We start from the raw sequence: 19,455 nt of genomic DNA, 5'->3' as shown, positions 1-19,455 counted from the left end.
TCCACCAATCAGACCTTTATGGTAGAGTGGCCAAACGGAGGCCACTCTTCAGTAAAAAGCACATGACAGCCTGCTTGAAGTTTTCCAAAAGACACCTAAAGGACTCTCAGACCATTAGAACCATGATTCTCTGGTCTGATGAAACCAAGATTGAACTCATTGGCATGAATGCCAAGCGTCACGTCTGGAGGAAACCTGGCACCATCCCTACGGTGAAGCATGGTGGTGCCAGAATCATGCTATGGGGATGTTCTTCAGCGGCAGGGACTGGGAGACTAGTCAGGATTGAGGGGTGGATGAACGGAGCAAAGTACAGAGAGATCCTTGATGAAAACCTGCTCCAGCGCGCTCAGGACCTCAGACTGGGGCGAAGGTTCACCTTCCAACAGGACAATGACCCTAAGCACACAGCCAAGACAATGCAGGAGTGGCTTTGAGACGAGTCTTTGAATGTCCTTGAGTGGCCCAGCCAGAGCCCAGACTTGAACCCGATCGAACATATCTGGAGAGACCTGAAAATAGCTCTGCAGTGACGCTCCCCATCCAACCTGAAAGAGCTTGAGAAGATCTACAGAGAAGAATGGGAGAAACTCCCCAAATACAGGTGTGCCAAGCTTGTAGCGTCCTACCCAAGAAGACTCAAGGCTGTAATCGCTGCCAAAGGTGCTTCAACAAAGTTCTGAGTAAAGGGTCTGAACACTTATATAAATGTGATATTTCCGGTTTTTATTTTTAATAAATTAATAAAAACTTTTTTGCTTTGTCATTATGGGGTATTGTGAGTAGATTGATGAGGGGAAAAAACTATTTAATCAAGTTTAGAATAAGCCTACATTATTCTACGTAACAAAATGTGGAAAAAGTCAAGGGGTCTGAATACTTTCTGAAGGCACTGTACAGTGTAAGTAGATATCACTTAGAGACAATGACACAAATTAATAACACATTTAACTTATACAAGCACACACTTACATGCACAATGTGTGTGTGTGTGTGTGTGTGTGTGTGTGTGTGTGTGTGTGTGTGTGTGTGTGTGTGTGTGTGTGTGTGTGTGTGTGTGTGTGTGTGTGTGTGTGTGTGTGTGTGTGTGTGTGTGTGTGTGTGTGTGTGTGTGTGTGTGTGTGTGTGTGTGCGTTTCCTTTGGGTAGTGTATTGTGTTACCCCACCTCTCTGGCTGTCTGTCCAGCGGTGGCTCTAGAGACAGAGGCCAACGACCACTCCTGGTTCCCCAGGTCCTTATCTGACCTACAATACAGTCACAAGACGTTACATCTCTTTGAACACTTTCAAATGTAGTTACATATTCAAATATATTTTTTCCTGTGTTTTTACAATGTTTTTGCTGTACAAGACAATAAAAAATAACAGAAATATGAAATATTTTTATGACCATTTAAAAGAAAAACAACAACTTAGTGGTCATTTATTGAAATTAAAGTGTTAATTTGTACACAGTGAAAGAAAAATAAAGCTATTGTTGAGAGAACAAATGAACAATAAAGCTTTGAATGAGCAGCAACATCAAAGCAACGTTACAGCAACACAACACTCACTTGGAGAAGGGGAGCTTGCGTCGGGGGGAGAACGTGATGTTGGTGGGGGACTTCTCAGTCATATTGACAATGACGGTCTTGGTCTGAGTCTTCTTCTGTGATGCCAAGGCTGCTTCCCTGCTCTCCAGGATCCTGTCGGTGGAAACCCAGTTGTCCTGCGCTGGCCTGTCCGCTTTCCTCTCCTGCTGGCTGGGAGGGACTTCACCAGGAGGGGCCTTGGGCTCCAGAACTATCTGGATATCTACCTCGGAAGGACAAAGGCCATGGCTGGAGTTGGAGGAGGGCACCAAGCTAGACATGTCGACCCCAGCTAAGTCTCTCGGAGGTTTGGTAACAGTCCTGGACGGCTGGGCCTTCTCTGATACTTCCAGGCCAGCGATGGGTGTAGGGGAGAATGTGGCAGCGGTTACACCCATCTGGAGTGCACTCTCCTGGGCTTTTGCCGCCCGCAGTTCCCCTTCATCCAGCAGGGTCTCCTTCTGCATACTGATGACAACCACCACGGGCCGTCGAGAGGCGGACTCTCTCCTCTCCTTCACACGCTTGTTGGGGCTCTGTTGCTTAGGCTTACTGCTTTGGTCCTCAGGGGGGATGTAGAAGGTGGCTCGTGTAGCCTCCGTCACCACCTCCTTGATAGGGGGCAGTAGCATGGGCGGTAGCTCCTCTGTCCTGGGGCTCAGATCATTCTGTTTTACCACCTCCGGCTGCTCCTGGGACTGGTACTCTGTGGGGGTGTGAATGGGACGCCCTGGTCTGACCGAATCCTCTTGGGAAGAAGTCCGGAGCGGCACTGACTGGTTAACATGGCAACCGGGGTAACCAGGCCCTCCCGCCTCCACCTCGACGTCTATGGAGGTGTCGAGCAGCTCAATTCTCCCGTGGCTATCAGGGGAGCCAAGGTGGGGGGAGGAGGGCCGGTGGTGTTGGTGGTCGTCCAGGGGACAGGAGATGCTGTCCGGACACGGGGGTACATTGGTCTCCTCTTCTGGCAGAGTCCCTCCCGTTCTGTGGGTCCGCACCTTCAGTAGCTCCAGGCTGAACTGGGTCTGCTCCAGCTCCCTCATACGCCGATTCTGTCTCTTGGCCCGTGTCTTGTGGCTGCTGGGCTCTATACTCTGTCTGCTGGACTCCTCTATACACGGTCTTCTTTCGCTCTCTCTATCCTCTTCCTCTTCCACCAAACACTTCCACCTAGACTCCTTAGAGTCTTCAGTAGGCCAGACCGTGGAAACATCTTGGATGCCATGATCATGGGTGATCTCGACGACATGGTCCTCCGAGATGTCCGTATCCAGGCCCGTGGTCCTATCTGCCTTCTCTTCTTCTGTGGTGGGGCTACTTTGTCCATTGAGCAACTGCTTTTCCTGCTCTTTTAGTTCTGTGAACCTATAGGAAACAGGGAGTCAAACTGTAAGCAAACACAGCTTAAAGTAAATCTACCTTCCATTCCTACTCTTCTTCCAATGTGTTCTTCATCAGTGTATGGAAAGGCTAATCATTTAAACCGGGGAACAATAGGGTATGCAAGCTTTTGTTCCAGCCCAGAACTAAAACACACTTCATGTGTTTTTCTTTAACCAATTATAACTACATGAATCAGGTGTTTTTAGAGCTGTTGTGACGGCCCTGAATTTGTCTGAACCGTCTCAGTGCTTCTCCTGCACATGAGGCGCCTGCCCTTTAACTCCCCCATTAAATAGATAGCGTCAGTTGTGCAAAGGGGGTGACAGTGGGGTGAATGAGGAAGTATTCTTCTTTACTCCGTATGTTTTGTTGTATTTATAAAGTGTTCTTTGTAGTTGTATCTCCAGATTAACCTGGATCAGATCCTCTCACTTCTTCCTTTGGGACTAAACATCTCAGTTGGTCTTTGTTGTTCTGCACCGTAATGGCCGCCAGAGCCCTGTGCTGGCTGCAGTTTCTTCACCGCCTCTGTATTATCAGGGCAGAGTACCGCCACTGCAGGAACTGGCCTTTCTCTGCAGGAGATCTGTTGGCGGATTGGATTGACTGACTGACTTTGTTTTAGTGGGATTTACACCGTGTTGGGTTGTGTTCAGTGGTTGGTGAAGACGACTGGGAGTTGTGGTAACCTGTTATTGTTGTGTGGTAGAAGACGTTGAGATTATGATTGTATGATTGAAACCGGTTTAAGCTACACTTTGTGAAGAGGCAAAGATGGCGTGACTGAGTTCACATGAACTCCTTTACTAGGCAGGACTCTTTTTAGGCCTGAGGTACGGGACTCTTTTTAGGCCTGAGGTACGGGACTCTTTTTAGGCCTGAGGTACGGGACTCTTTTTAGGCCTGAGGTACGGGACTCTTTTTAGGCCTGAGGTACGGGACTCTTTTTAGGCCTGAGGTACGGGACTCTTTTTAGGCCTGAGGTACGGGACTCTTTTTAGGCCTGAGGTACGGGACTCTTTTTAGGCCTGAGGTACGGGACTTTCTGCAGGAACCAGAGATCATTGAGCTGTGATGTTATTATGTGGGAGATATTTTTTTTAAATGTATAAAAAATATATATATATTTTTTTTTATAACCAACGCAAAGGAATACAGTTGTTTTGAAGTTATTTCCAATGTTTTAAGGGTTTCTGCAAAAGTATATTTCCATCCTGACATTTACATGAGTCCTTTGTATTGGTGTAGATTTGACAGACCAGATGGGACTCATTCCCTCACAAACAAAAAAAGAGAAATCAATATTTTCTCTGGTAAGCACGACCTCCCTGGTACCCCTAACAAACAATAACCTCATGTCAAACCCGTACACTATGTTTGATCATTTTTAGAATATAAATCCATATTGTTCATCTTTATGGACACTGAGTATACAAAACATTAAGGACACCTGCTCTTTCCATGACATAGACTGACCAGGTGAATCCAGGTGAAAGCTATGATCCCTTATTGATGTCACCTGTTAAATCCACTTCAATCAGTGTAGATGAAAGGGAGGAGACAGGTTAAAGAAGGATTTTTAAGCCTTGAGACAATTGAGAAATGGATTGTGTATGTGTGCCATTCAGAGGGTGAATGGGCAAGACAAAATATTTAAGTGTCTTTGAACGGGGTATGGTAGTAGGTACCAGGCGCACCGGTTTGTGTCAAGAACTGCACCGCTGCTGGGTTTTTCACACTCAACAGTTTCCCGTGTGTATCAAGAATGGTCCACCACCCAAAGGACATCCAGCCAACTTGACACAACTGTGAGAAGCATTAGAGTCAACATGTGGCCAGCATCCCTGTGGAACACTTTCAACACATTGTAGAGTCCATGCCCTGACAAATTGAGGTTGTTCTGAGGGCAAAAGGTGGAGGGGGGTGCAACTAAATATTAGGAAGGTGTTCTTAATGTTTTGTACACTCTGTGTATATCATGACATAGAAATGTTTATCACTCCTAGTTACCTCAGGCGTGCCAAGTAGCCCCTGCATGCTGCCTGTAGCAGCATAACTGCACCACGTGTCCTACGGTAGTGGGCTCTCTCTCTGTAGACGCGCCAGGCTGTCTGCACCATAATGGCCGCCAGAGCCCTGTGCTGGCAGCAGTTTCTCCAGCGCCTCTGTATTATCAGGGCAGAGTCCCGCCACTGCAGGAACTGCCTGCACTGCCTGTAGCCCCTCCACGATGCCTGCAGGCACACTGCTGCCTCAACCTGGACGGCTGGGTCCACTGCTGCCTCCACCTGGACGGCTGGGTCCACTGCTGCCTCCTCCTGGACGGCTGGGTCCACTGCTGCCTCCTCCTGGACGGCCGGGTCCACTGCTGCCTCCTCCTGGACGGCCGGGTCCACTGCTGCCTCCTCCTGGACGGCCGGGTCCACTGCTGCCTCCTCCTGGACGGCCGGGTCCACTGCTGCCTCCTCCTGGACGGCCGGGTCCACTGCTGCCTCCTCCTGGACGGCCGGGTCCACTGCTGCCTCCTCCTGGACGGCCGGGTCCACTGCTGCCTCCTCCTGGACGGCCGGGTCCACTGCTGCCTCCTCCTGGACGGCCGGGTCCACTGCTGCCTCCTCCTGGACGGCCGGGTCCACTGCTGCCTCCTCCTGGACGGCCGGGTCCACTGCTGCCTCCTCCTGGACGGCCGGGTCCACTGCAGCCTCCTCCTGGACGGCTGGGTCCACTGCAGCCTCCGACTGTCTGAGCAGGCAGCCTCTCCACCACCGCTTTGGAGAGGAGAGAATTGAGAAATATGAATTAACAAAGTGATTTCAAGTATGAAGTCATTTTTGTGGCAAAAACTGAGAATGTTTATTGACTGGGGTGTTATCTTTGAAGTGCAAGTTGGAATTCATTGCATGTGAGTGGTTTTAGAGTTTGGAGTAGTGTCGAGAATCCTTTCGAGGTAAGAAAAAACTTATTTTACAAAACTGACCCTTTAAGGCTTCAATTTGCATGTGAACTGAATATATCCAAGAAAGACCTCCAGAAGGTAAACATCTCCTGAGATATGTTAATAAGATATAGAAGTTGATAGAAGTTGTTGGCACGCAATACGTTTGTTATTCCGTATACGATGACGGGTTGATATGGATATCCCGTCAGATATATCTATATATATATATATATATATATATATTTTTTTTTATCCCCTTTTCTCCCCAATTTTCGTGGTATCCAATCGCTAGTAATTACTATCTTGTCTCATCGCTACAACTCCCGTACGGGCTCGGGAGAGACGAAGGTCGAAAGCCATGCGTCCTCCGAAGCACAACCCAACCAAGCCGCACTGCTTCTTTAACACAGCGCGCCTCCAACCCGGAAGCCAGCCGCACCAATGTGTCGGAGGAAACACCGTGTACCTGGCCCCCTTGGTTAGCGCGCACTGCGCCCGGCCCGCCACAGGAGTCGCTGGAGCGCGATGAGACAAGGATATCCCTACCGGCCAAACCCACCCTAACCCGGACAACGCTAGCCCAATTGTGCGTCGCCCCACGGACCTCCCGGTCGCGGCCGGCTGCGACAGAGCCTGGGCGCGAACCCAGAGACTCTGGTGGCGCAGTTAGCACTGCGATGCAGTGCCCTAGACCACTGCGCCACCCAGGAGGCCCCATCCCGTCAGATATTTGACAAAACACAGTGCCTGAATGTTTGACTGGCTAAAATAAATTCTCTGTGAACAACTCACTTTAAGTTGACTACTTTCCTCTGCAGTCATAAACTCAACCCACAGTTTCCTTGTGGAGACTGAAACAAATGAACACAGCTACCGAACAAAAATCTATTTAACGGCCCCAGAGAATAACATTTCTAAATTAGCAGTAGGCCGTATTTACAGTTGAAGTCGGAAGTTTACATATACCTTAGCCAAATACATTTAAACTCAGTTTTCACAATTCCTGACATTTAATCCTAGTAACAATTCTCTGTCTTAGGTCAGTTAGGATCACCACTTTCTTTTAAGAATGTGAAATGTCAGAATAATAGTTGAGAGAATGATTTATTTCAGCTTTTAATTCTTTCATCACATTCCCAGTGGGTCAGAAGTTTACATACACTCAATTAGGATTTGGTAGCATTGCCATTAAATTGTTTAACTTGGGTCAAATGTTTCAGGTAGCCTTCCACAAGCTTCCCACAATAAGTTGGGTGAACTTTGGCCCATTCCTCCTGACAGAGCTGGTGTAATTGAGTCAGGTTTGTAGGCCTCCTTGCTCGCAAGCACTTTTTCAGTTCTACCCACACATTTTCTATAGGATTGAGGTCAGGTCTTTGTGATGGCCACTCCAATACCTTGACTTTGTTGTCCTTAAAACCTGTTGGGGATGGGGGCGCTGTTTAGACTATTTATGCTAATGTGGCTAATTTTTTAAACGGCTTCCCACAAAATCCTTGATCGTACAATATGCATATTATTATTATTATTGGATAGAAAACAGTCTATAGTTTCTATAGGAGTTGAAATTTTGTCTCTAAGTGGAACAGAGCCCATTCTACAGCAATTTCCCTGACATGGAGTCAGATTTGAGAAATGTTGGCCACTCTTCTGAAGTCATTTAAAAGGGCACTGTCGTTGCTATGACTATACGGACACTTCTTACGTCTTCCCCTGGATGCCTTTACGTGATGACGATTCCAACGGGGTCGATTGCGCGTTCACAGGCCCTACAAATCAAAAAACCCTGAAGCTAGTCATTCTTTGGGAGCTGCGTCATGAGCCTAGAGGACCCCGGCGCGCACCTGTTCCAAGCGTTAGTTTAGCCTGTTATATTTCTCCGGTCATCTTTTCACTCGTTATAGGAGTTAAAAACATCATAAGGTAGTTAATTTAAAGCGTTTTATAGCAATTTATATCCGTTTAGTGCGATTTTGGGACATTTATTTTTGCAACGATGTGAAAAGTTGGGCACGCTTTTCAGTTCATCCCGAACGCAGTTGACATTTCCACATGGCAAGAGGACAGCTTTCCACCAAAAGACGATTTCTCCCAAGAAAGGATCCTTTGCCCAAGATACTGATGGAAGAACAGCTCAAGGTAGGACATTTTTATTATGATAAATCGTGTTTCTGTCGAAACATTTTAGTGGCTTAGGACGCCATGTTTTTTGACGTAGCTTCGCTTGGCGCAAACTGTATTGAAAAGTAAGGATAAATTAAAAAATGTAATAACGCAATTGTATTAAGAATTAAATTGTCTATCAATCCCTGTCCACCCTATATTTTTTAGTCACGTTTATGAGTATTTATGTATAAGAGTAGATCACTGTCTAAGTGGCGCAAGGACATTTTCTGACCAGCCTGTCTACATTTCACATTGTCTAACCATGATTTTGGTGGCTAAATATAAACATTTTCGATCAAACTGTATATGCATGTTGTAATGTGATGTTACAGGAGTGTCATCGGAAGAATTCTGAGAAGGTTAGTGAAAAAATTAATATCTTTTGGCGATGTTGACTTTTATCGCTCACTTTGGCTAGAATCAATGCTGGGCTGCTAATTGCTATGTGCTAAGCTAATATAACGATTTATTGTGTTTTCGCTGTAAGACACTTAGAAAATCTGAAATATTGTCTGTATTCACAGGATCTGTGTCTTTCGATTCGTGTATGCTGTGTATTTTTACGAAATGTTTGATGATTAGTAGTTAGGTAAACACGTTGCTCATTGTAATTATTCTAGTCCATTTGTGATGGTGGGTGCAATTGTAAACTATGCCATCTACCTGAAATATGCACTTTTTTCTAACAAAACCTATCCCATACCATAAATATGTTATCAGACTGTCATCTAATGAGTTTTTTTGTTGGTTAGGGGCTATAAATATCTTAGTTTAGCCGAATTGGTGATGGCTACTGGTGTTGGTGGACAAATAAAAGATGGTGGATTATGCTAATGTGTTTTTAGGTAATAGATGTACATCTTTACATATTGTGTCTTCCCTGTAAAACATTTTAAAAATCGGAAATGTTGACTGGATTCACAAGATCTGTGTCTTTCATTAGCTGTATTGGACTTTAATGTGTGAAAGTTAAATATGAAAAAAAAATTTTTTTTTTGAATTTCGCGGCACTGGTTTTTCAGTGGGGGGGGGGGGGGTGTGCCGCTAGCGCCACGCTGATCCTAGACAGGTTTTAAGCCATTTTGCCAAAACTTTGGAAGTATGCTTGGGGTTATGTCCATTTGGAAGACCCAAGCTTTAACTTCCTGACTGATGGCTTGAGATGTTGCTTCAATAAATCCACATAATTTTCCTATCTCATGATGCCATCTATTTTGTGAAGTGCAGCAATCCCTCCTACAGCAAAGCACCCCCACAACATGATGCTGCCACCCCCGTGCTTCACGGTTGGGATGGTGTTCGTCGGCTTGCAAGCCTCCCCCTTTTTCCTCCAAACATAACGATGGTCATTATGGCCAAACAGTTCTATTTTTGTTTCATCAGACCAGAGGACATTTCTCCAAAAAGTACGATCTTTGACCCCATGTGCAGTTGCAAACCGTAGTCTGGCTTTTTTTATGGCGGTTTTGAAGCAGTGGCTTCTTCCTTGCTGAGCGGCCTTTCAGGTTATGTCGACATAGGACTTGTTTTACTGTGGATATAGATACTTTTGTACCTGTTTCCTCCAGCATCTTCACAATGTCCTTTGCTGTTGTTCAGGGACTGATTTGCACTTTTCGCACCAAAGTACGTTAATCTCTAGGAGACAGAACGCGTCTCCTTCCTGAGCAGTAAGACGGCTGCGTGGTCCCATGGTGTTTATACTTGCGTACTATTGTTTGTACAGATGAACGAGGTAATTTCAGGCGTTTGGAGATTGCTCCCAATGATGAACAAAACTTGTGGGTTTTTATTTTCTGAGGTCTTGGCTGATTTCTTTTGATTTTCCCATGATGTCAAGCAAAGAGGCACTGAGTTTGAAGGTAGGCCTTGAAATACATTCATAGGTACACCTCCAATTGACTCAAATGATGTCATTAGCCTATCAGAAGCTTCTAAAGCCATTACATAATTTTCCAAGCTCTTTAAAGGCACAGTCAACTTAGTGTATGTAAACTTCTGACCCACTGGAATTGTGATACAGTGAATGATAAGTGAAATAATCTGTAAACAATTGTTGGAAAAATGACTTGTGTCATGCAAAAAGTAGATGTCCTAACCGACTTGCCAAAACTATAGTTTGTTAACAAGAAATTTGTGGAGTGGTTGAAAAGCGAGTTTTTAAGTGTATGTAAACTTCTGACTTCAACTGTATATGCCGGGAGTAAAAACTTTAACTTTAAATTCTGTTTTGGTTTACTTCTACAATGAAATGGTTGTCTTTAAACACTTTTAACCTAAAAAGAGCTTCAACTTTTCAAACAGCTACTGCTATTGCCAGTTGACAGGTGTGTGTAATCATTTTTTGCCAATTATTCAACTAAACATGATTAGGGTTTTAGCATGTCTGTCGCTAGGTTCTGATTAGGTTTGTTTTGTGTTCAGTCCGACAATGATTTGGACAGCAGACTGACTCTCTCTACTGGGACCCAAGTATCCCTTCCAGAAAGTATATGGCTTCCAGGAAAGCAATTTCCCACTCTTTCTCATGTGGAGTGTGAGGTCACTACTGGCTACTACCCTGCTTCACTACACTCGTCTTCGAACCCTATTGATCAGTCAGTTAGATAATAGAGTATGTAATTGTCATTCTGGAACAGGAAAGGGCCTTCCCCAAACTGTTGCCACAAAGTTGGCAGGACAGAATTGTCTAGAATGTCATTGTATGCTGTAGCGTTAAGATTTCCCTTCACTAGAACTAAAGGGCCGCCATGCCCCAAACATGAAAAACAGCTCCAGACCATTATTCCTCCTCCACCAAACTTTACAGTTGACACTATGCATTTGGTCAGGTAGCGTTTTCCTGCATCTGCCAAACCCAGATTTGTCCGTCGGACTGCCAGATAGTGAAGTGTGATTCATCACTCCAGAGAACGCGTTTCCACTGCTCCAGAGTCTAATAGTGGTGAGCTTTACACCACTCCAGTTGACGCTTGGTATTGCGCATGGTGATCTTAGGCTTGTGTGCAGCTGCTCGGCCATGGAAACCCATTTCATGAAGCTTCTGACATTGCTTCCAGAGGCAGTTTGGAACTCGATAGTGAGTGTTGCAACCGAGGACAGGCGATTCTTACGTGCTACGCACCTGGCGGTAACATTCAATGAGCTTGTGTGGCCTACCACTTCACGGCTGAGCCGTTGTTGCTCCTAGACGTTTCCACGTCGCAATAACATCACTTACAGTTGAGCGGGGCAGCTCTAGCAGGGCAGCTCTAGCAGGGCAGAAATTTGACGAACTGACTTGTTGGAAAGGTGGCATCCTATGAAGGTGCCACGTTGAAAGTTACTGAGCTCTTCAGTAAGGCCATTCTACTGCCAATGTTTGTCTATGGAGATTGCATGGCTGTGTGCTCTATTTTATACACCTGTTAGAAATAGCCAAATCCACCAATTTGAAGGGCTGTCCACATAGAAAACGACTCAAGTAAAAGTGAAGGTTACTAGTCTGTGCTTAGTGGTCAACACCAGGGGTATTCAACTCTCACCCTACGAGGTCCGGAGCCTGCTGGTTTTTGTGTTCTACCTGATTATTTCTTGGTCTAAATAAGTCCCTGATTAGAGGAAAACAATGCAGGAACACAGTGGAACTGGCTTCCATGTCCAGGGTTGAGTTTGAGGGCTCTACGGCTATGCTGAAGCACGTTGTGGCAAACCTCTTCAAGGTTATGAGCATTTGTCACAAATTAAGTGGGAAACTGTCACCAAATTACCCCAGAATGAGAGTTCTTTCGAACAGGACAGTACCTGTGTGTTTGTCTCTCCGTCCTGGTCCACCCAGGTCGTAGGCAAGGTCAAGGATAGCAGGGTTCGGTACACGAATCGGGTTCTCAGTAGGTCCAGGTCCAAACGCCAACAGGTAAGTCCAAAACAGTCCAGCTCATACACAGTAAATCCAGCCAATATCTATTGTCTCTTTCTCTATGGTTCACAGATCCTTCCAGCCCTCCCTTCCTCTTCCTGGTTTTCCTTGACCCTTTATCTGTGTGTCGGCTCCACCTTCTGTGGGTTCCCCTTGCTTCTGGGACTTGTAGTTTTGGCAGTCGGCCATTTTGTGATCTGTAGTTCTGATCGGGGTGGCCATTTTAGTGATCGGGCAGAGCCCATTTATTAGTTCTGCTCTCACATATCTGCCATTTATCACTCGACCCCCTTCTTTGCCACATATCTCCCCCCCTAGATCCGACCCCCTAGGTCGGGCTACCGCAGCAAAATATGCGTGCATGCGGGATAACCCATCCACATTTCCCATTTCCTTCCCTGCTTTGTGTTTCAAGTCAAAGTGAAACGGTTGGAGACTCAAAAACCACCGCATCACCCGAGCGTTCTTCTCTTTAGCCCTATGCATCCAGGTGAGTGGGGCATGGTCACTGATGAGGGTGAAGTGGCGCCCCAGCAGGTAGTATTTCAGGCTTTCTAGAGCCCACTTTACTGCCAGCGCCTCTTTCTCAACGACCGCGTAGTTGGTTTCCCGTGGTTCCAGCTTCCTGCTTAAAAACAGGATGGGGTGTTCCACCCCTTCTACCTCTTGGGATAGCACTGCTCCCAAGCCGACCTCTGAGGCATCCGTCTGAACCACAAACTCTTTCTCAAAGTCTGGTACCACCAGCACTGGATTACAGCAGAGAGCCTCCTGTAATGTCCTAAATGCTTTGGTGGCCCTTTCCTACTTCCGGTAGTAACCAGTCAGCCCTAGGAACGCTCGAACTTGCTTCTTATTTACTGGTTTCGGCCATTCTCTAATTGCCTCCACCTTCTTCTGTTGGGGTTTGATTAACCCTCTTCCCACGGTGTATCCCAGATACTCTGTTTCCCCTAACCCCACATAACACTTGGCAGGGTTCGCCGTGAGCCCTGCCTTTCTAAGGGCGTCTAACACCGCCTGTACCCGGGGTAAGTGGGATTCCCAATCAGGGCTGTAGATTCCCACGTCATCTAAATAAGCTGCGGCGTATGCCTGGTGCGGTTTTAGGACCTTGTTCATGAGCCGTTGAAAGGTGGCTGGGGCCCCGTGTAAGCCGAATGGCATGACGGTGTATTGAAACAAACCGTCAGGGGTTGCAAAGGCTGTCTTTTCTTTGGCCCTGGGGGTCAGAGGAATTTGCCAGTACCCTTTTGTCAGGTCCAGGGTCGTAATGTACCGAGCTTTACCAACTTTCTCCAGTAGTTCGTCTACTCGGGGCATGGGGTAGGCATCAAACTTGGAGATTTCATTTACCTTCCGAAAGTCGTTACAGAACCGCAAAGACCCATCGGGCTTGGAGACCATCACAATTGGGCTAGACCACTCACTATGTGACTCCTCGATCACTCCAGCTGTCAACATTTTCTCTGTCTCTGCTCTAATCGCGGCCTGTCGAGCCTCGGGTACCCGATATGGCCTCATGCTCACTTTTCTCCCTGGTAGGGAAACGATATCGTGAGCCGTAACCTCAGTTCAGCCGGGTACCTCTGAAAACACATCTCTGTTTTTCTGGATCAGGGTCTTTACTTCCTGTACTTGTGCTGGGGACAGAGTAGGTGAAATATTTACTTCGGCTGCCCCCTGAGTGTGTGTAGGGTATGTGACCATTAGTGTTTCTCTCTCTCTCCATGCTTTTAACAGGTTTATGTGATATATCTGTTCCTGTGGCCGTCGACCTGGCTGTCGGATCCGATAATTCACTTCTCCTATTCTCTCCAGTACTTCATATGGTCCTTTCCATGTGGCTAGTAGTTTGCACTCTACCGTGGGGATCAGCACTAACACCTTATCTCCCGGTTGAAATTCCCTCAGGGTAGCCTGCCGGTTATAAGTGTGCCGCTGGTGCTCTTGTGCTTGTCTCATGTGCTCTCGGACGATGGGCATGACTGTGGCTATCCTATCTTGCATTGCCGTGACGTGCTCTATGACACTAGTATACGGGGTGGATTGGTGCTCCCAGGTTTCCCGGGCGATGTCTAAGATTCCCCGGGGGTGCCTCCCATATACCAGCTCAAAGGGAGAAAACCCCAGTGAGGCTTGAGGAACCTCTCTAATGGCAAACATCAGATACGGCAACATGCAATCCCAGTTTTTCCCATCCTTATCGATTACCTTCCTGAGCATTGACTTCAGGGTCCTGTTGAATCTCTCAACCAGCCCGTCCGTCTGAGGATGGTAAACCGATGTCCTCAACTGTTTCACCTGCCACAATTTACAAAGGTCCGCCATAAGGCGGGACATAAAGGGGGTCCCCTGGTCAGTAAGGATCTCCTTTGGAACCCCTACCCTGGTGAACAAGAGCACTAATTCCTTGGCAATATTTTTGGAAGTCATCGTCCGAAGGGGAATGGCTTCTGGGTAGCGAGTGGCATAATCTAGAATGACCAGAATGTATTGGTGTCCTCTGGCGGACTTGGGTAGTGGGCCCACTATATCCATCGCTATCCTCTCAAATGGCGTTTCGATTATGGGGAGTGGCACTAACGGGCTTCTAACAGCTGGTCGGGGAGCTGTTAACTGGCACTCCGGGCACTCTCCACAATGCCGAGCCACTTCAGCCTGAATTCCTGGCCAGTAAAACCTCCTTACAATCCGGTCTCGGGTTTTATCGATACCAAGGTGTCCACCCAGAATGTGCCCATGAGCTAGATCCAGTACTGTCCTCCGGTACCGGGTGGGGACCAACAACTGTTCAACCACATCAACCCCTATTTTTGAGACTCTGTACACCAAACCCTTTTTCATAATAAAGTGGGGAAAACTATTAGGCCTTATCCCATCATTTATGGGAGTACCATCGACGACCTGCATGTCTGCTCTGGCTTGCTGCAGGGTTGGATCCTGGTTTTGGGCCGTCCCGAAATTAGTCAAGGACCCTGCCAGGTCTGCTGGTTCTAGCTTGTCATCCTCTGGATTCAGATCGACCCCAGCCCCAGTAGTACCAGGCTGTTCGTTGTCAACGAGGTTTGCCACTTCATCCTCATCCTCCCCTACTAGCACCTGTGAGGTTGGCCCCTGGGAGACCTCTTTTCTTGGTTTTGGTTGAAGGCCCCATGCCTCTTCCTGCTTGGTCAGGGTTGTTGGCTTCTCAAATATGCCATTCTTTTGGCCTAACTTCGCAAAGTTAGGAAAGTGTCTACCCAATATTACATCATATGGCATCTTTGGGACCACGCCGACCTCACAATTCAGCAGATCGTCCTCTGTTTGTATGCTCACTAAGGCTGTGGGGTACAGACGGGTATCCCCATGAATGCAGGTAACACTGATATCCTGACTTGTATCCAGTTTATGAGTTGGCACTAGGTTTGCAACGACCAGGGTTAGCATACTGCCGGAATCCAGCAGTGCTTCAACCTCTTTCCCTTCAACCGTCACCCTGCACATATGTTTGTTTCTTGATCTTTCAAGTACAGTGGTTACAACAGGACATGCATACCACATATCATCTTCTTTTTCACCGAGGTTACATTGCATTGGCTCTTCTTTAATAGGGCAGTAGGCTGCAATATGTCCTGGTCGATTACAATTGTAACAGATAATAGGCGTTCGGGCGGGAGACCCCCTCAACCCCCGGTCCCGGTTTCCGTTTTCTCCCTTAGTGTCTCGGCCCGATTCTGATTCTTTCCTCATGCCCCCACGCTGCTCTCTTCCCCCTCCACCTGTTGGGACAGTCTTACCCTGTCCGCTGGTTCGCCCAGGCCTGGGGAATGGGAATCTTTCCTCCTGTGCCTGCTCAGCTGTTCCTGCCGTACAATACCGTTCAACTAGGCCCACGAGATGGTCGGCGGAAAGTACCTCGTTCTGGCCAACCCATCGTCGCACTTCTTGGGGTAGACCTCGCTGAAACTGGTTGAGTACGATGGTCTCGACAATCTCGGCGGAGGAACGGGTCTCCGGTCGTAACCATTTCCGTGCCAGGTGAATCAAGTCGAACATCTGTGTTCGGGGCGGTTGTCCAGATCGGTAGGACCACTGGTGAAAGCGGTGTGCCCTCACGGTATCGGTCACTCCCAGTCTTGCCAGAATCTCTCCCTTTAGTTTATCGTAATCCTGTGCATCTGTCAACTCCAGGTCGAAATACGCTTTTTGAGCGTCCCCTGCCAGGTATGGTGCCAGAAGCCCTGCCCATTCTTCTTTCGGCCACTTCTCCCTCTCTGCAGTCCTTTCAAAGGTGGTAAGATATGCTTCCACATCATCCTGTGCTGTCATTTTTTGAAGAAAATGATTGGCCCGCCTCTGGGTATTTGCAGCTGGTAATTGAGCCCCAATTTGGTCCGCTAGCCCCTTTAGGCCTTCTCTTAACTCCTGGGTGTTTCTCTCTTGCTCTTCTCTGAGCAGCTGGTTGGTGCGGTGCTGGACCTGTAACGTGTCCTGGTACATTCGCATTGCATCCTGATGAGCTATTTGTTGAGCTCTAGTTGCCTCTTGTTGGGTGGCCGCCGCTTGTAACAGGGCTTGTATGGCTCCCTCCATACTCATTTTCCTGAGAAACTGTCCTAACCAAACAAAGCCACAAAAAAAAACCTGACTCCCCTTTGGAGTGCTAACTGATTTTTTTTTATTTTATTTTTTTATTTTTTCTCTTTTTACCTAATCAGCGGAATGGTTAGTCCATATGCCCACATTCTCCACCACGTGTGGCAAACCTCTTCAAGGTTATGAGCATTTGTCACAAATTAAGTGGGAAACTGTCACCAAATTACCCCAGAATGAGAGTTCTTTCGAACAGGACAGTACCTGTGTGTTTGTCTCTCCGTCCTGGTCCACCCAGGTCGTAGGCAAGGTCAAGGATAGCAGGGTTCGGTACACGAATCGGGTTCTCAGTAGGTCCAGGTCCAAACGCCAACAGGTAAGTCCAAAACAGTCCAGCTCATACACAGTAAATCCAGCCAATATCTATTGTCTCTTTCTCTATGGTTCACAGATCCTTCCAGCCCTCCCTTCCTCTTCCTGGTTTTCCTTGACCCTTTATCTGTGTGTCGGCTCCACCTTCTGTGGGTTCCCCTTGCTTCTGGGACTTGTAGTTTTGGCAGTCGGCCATTTTGTGATCTGTAGTTCTGATCGGGGTGGCCATTTTAGTGATCGGGCAGAGCCCATTTATTAGTTCTGCTCTCACATATCTGCCATTTATCACTCGACCCCCTTCTTTGCCACAACGTGTAGAAGATTAGAAAAAGTTGCTTTTTCTTGGTAAGCTCCGTTACCTTCTTTGTCATTTACCCACGCTGCACTGCAGTCTCTTCATTCACAAGACAATTGATAATCAGTCTATTGTCAATGTATTATTGTCTTTAGGCTACATCTATTATTATACATGTGCAATTAGTTTCAATATAGTTCAGGTGTAGTTTCCATGGGCCATTGTCACTGCTTAGAACACAAACCATGTGATACCAAAATGTTAACAATGGCAGTGTGTTGAATATACTTATTCAGGGTTGGGGGGGACATGACTTTGAAAATGATAATACATTTGTTTTTTTATTTATATGTCCGTCAAAATGATCGTCTCAGCGCTTCTAGTGTTAACAGACAGAAATGGATTTACTGCAGCCTGTGTGGTCTAGAGGTGCTGCAGACCCTGGCACACATAAACCAGAGTTGGCAGTTCCTGCGGCCTGTGTGGTCTAGAGGTGCTGCAGACCCTGGCACACATAAACCAGAGTTGGCAGTTCCTGCAGCCTGTGTGGTCTAGAGGTGCTGCAGACCCTGGCACACATAAACCAGAGTTGGCAGTTCCTGCGGCCTGTGTGGTCTAGAGGTGCTGCAGACCCTGGCACACATAAACCAGAGTTGGCAGTTCCTGCGGCCTGTGTGGTCTAGAGGTGCTGCAGACCCTGGCACACATAAACCAGAGTTGGCAGTTCCTGCGGCCTGTGTGGTCTAGAGGTGCTGCAGACCCTGGCACACATAAACCAGAGTTGGCAGTTCCTGCGACCTGTGTGGTCTAGAGGTGCTGCAGACCCTGGCACACATAAACCAGAGTTGGCAGTTCCTGCGGCCTGTGTGGTCTAGAGGTGCTGCAGACCCTGGCACACATAAACCAGAGTTGGCAGTTCCTGCGGCCTGTGTGGTCTAGAGGTGCTGCAGACCCTGGCACACATAAACCAGAGTTGGCAGTTCCTGCGGCCTGTGTGGTCTAGAGGTGCTGCAGACCCTGGCACACATAAACCAGAGTTGGCGGTTCCTGCGGCCTGTGTGGTCTAGAGGTGCTGCAGACCCTGGCACACATAAACCAGAGTTGGCGGTTCCTGCGGCCTGTGTGGTCTAGAGGTGCTGCAGACCCTGGCACACATAAACCAGAGTTGGCGGTTCCTGCGGCCTGTGTGGTCTAGAGGTGCTGCAGACCCTGGCACACATAAACCAGAGTTGGCAGTTCCTGCGGCCTGTGTGGTCTAGAGGTGCTGCAGACCCTGGCACACATAAACCAGAGTTGGCAGTTCCTGCGGCCTGTGTGGTCTAGAGGTGCTGCAGACCCTGGCACACATAAACCAGAGTTGGCGGTTCCTGCGGCCTGTGTGGTCTAGAGGTGCTGCAGACCCTGGCACACATAAACCAGAGTTGGCGGTTCCTGCGGCCTGTGTGGTCTAGAGGTGCTGCAGACCCTGGCACACATAAACCAGAGTTGGCGGTTCCTGCGGCCTGTGTGGTCTAGAGGTGCTGCAGACCCTGGCACACATAAACCAGAGTTGGCAGTTCCTGCGGCCTGTGTGGTCTAGAGGTGCTGCAGACCCTGGCACACATAAACCAGAGTTGGCAGTTCCTGCGGCCTGTGTGGTCTAGAGGTGCTGCAGACCCTGGCACATAAACACATAAACCAGAGTTGGCAGTTCCTGCGGCCTGTGTGGTCTAGAGGTGCTGCAGACCCTGGCACACATAAACCAGAGTTGGCAGTTCCTGCGGCCTGTGTGGTCTAGAGGTGCTGCAGACCCTGGCACACATAAACCAGAGTTGGCAGTTCCTGCGGCCTGTGTGGTCTAGAGGTGCTGCAGACCCTGGCACACATAAACCAGAGTTGGCAGTTCCTGCGGCCTGTGTGGTCTAGAGGTGCTGCAGACCCTGGCACACATAAACCAGAGTTGGCAGTTCCTGCGGCCTGTGTGGTCTAGAGGTGCTGCAGACCCTGGCACACATAAACCAGAGTTGGCAGTTCCTGCAGCCTGTGTGGTCTAGAGGTGCTGCAGACCCTGGCACACATAAACCAGAGTTGGCAGTTCCTGCGGCCTGTGTGGTCTAGAGGTGCTGCAGACCCTGGCACACATAAACCAGAGTTGGCAGTTCCTGCGGCCTGTGTGGTCTAGAGGTGCTGCAGACCCTGGCACACATAAACCAGAGTTGGCAGTTCCTGCGGCCTGTGTGGTCTAGAGGTGCTGCAGACCCTGGCACACATA

At 48.0% G+C, this 19,455-nt stretch overlaps 1 protein-coding gene across 10 annotated transcripts in view; it reads right to left on the bottom strand.

Annotated features, from left to right (window-relative positions):
* LOC129854933 (unconventional myosin-IXAa-like) overlaps positions 1–19,455 on the bottom strand; it is a 290,182-nt gene that overhangs the window by 41,822 nt on the left and 228,905 nt on the right. For all 10 annotated transcript variants that reach the window (XM_055922128.1, XM_055922134.1, XM_055922125.1 and 7 more), the window contains 3 exons: positions 4,968–5,725; positions 1,554–2,939; positions 1,167–1,245 (listed from right to left, as the gene is read on the bottom strand). In XM_055922128.1, the coding sequence (XP_055778103.1) occupies positions 1,167–1,245; positions 1,554–2,939; positions 4,968–5,725 (2,223 nt within the window). The remainder of the gene's footprint in view (positions 1–1,166; positions 1,246–1,553; positions 2,940–4,967; positions 5,726–19,455) is intronic.

The sequence above is a fragment of the Salvelinus fontinalis genome, chromosome 5, assembly GCF_029448725.1.
Source record: "Salvelinus fontinalis isolate EN_2023a chromosome 5, ASM2944872v1, whole genome shotgun sequence".
NCBI classification, from domain to species: domain Eukaryota; kingdom Metazoa; phylum Chordata; class Actinopteri; order Salmoniformes; family Salmonidae; genus Salvelinus; species Salvelinus fontinalis.
Note: the sequence above shows the minus strand (reverse complement) of the source record. Positions and strands in the feature narration are given on the sequence as shown.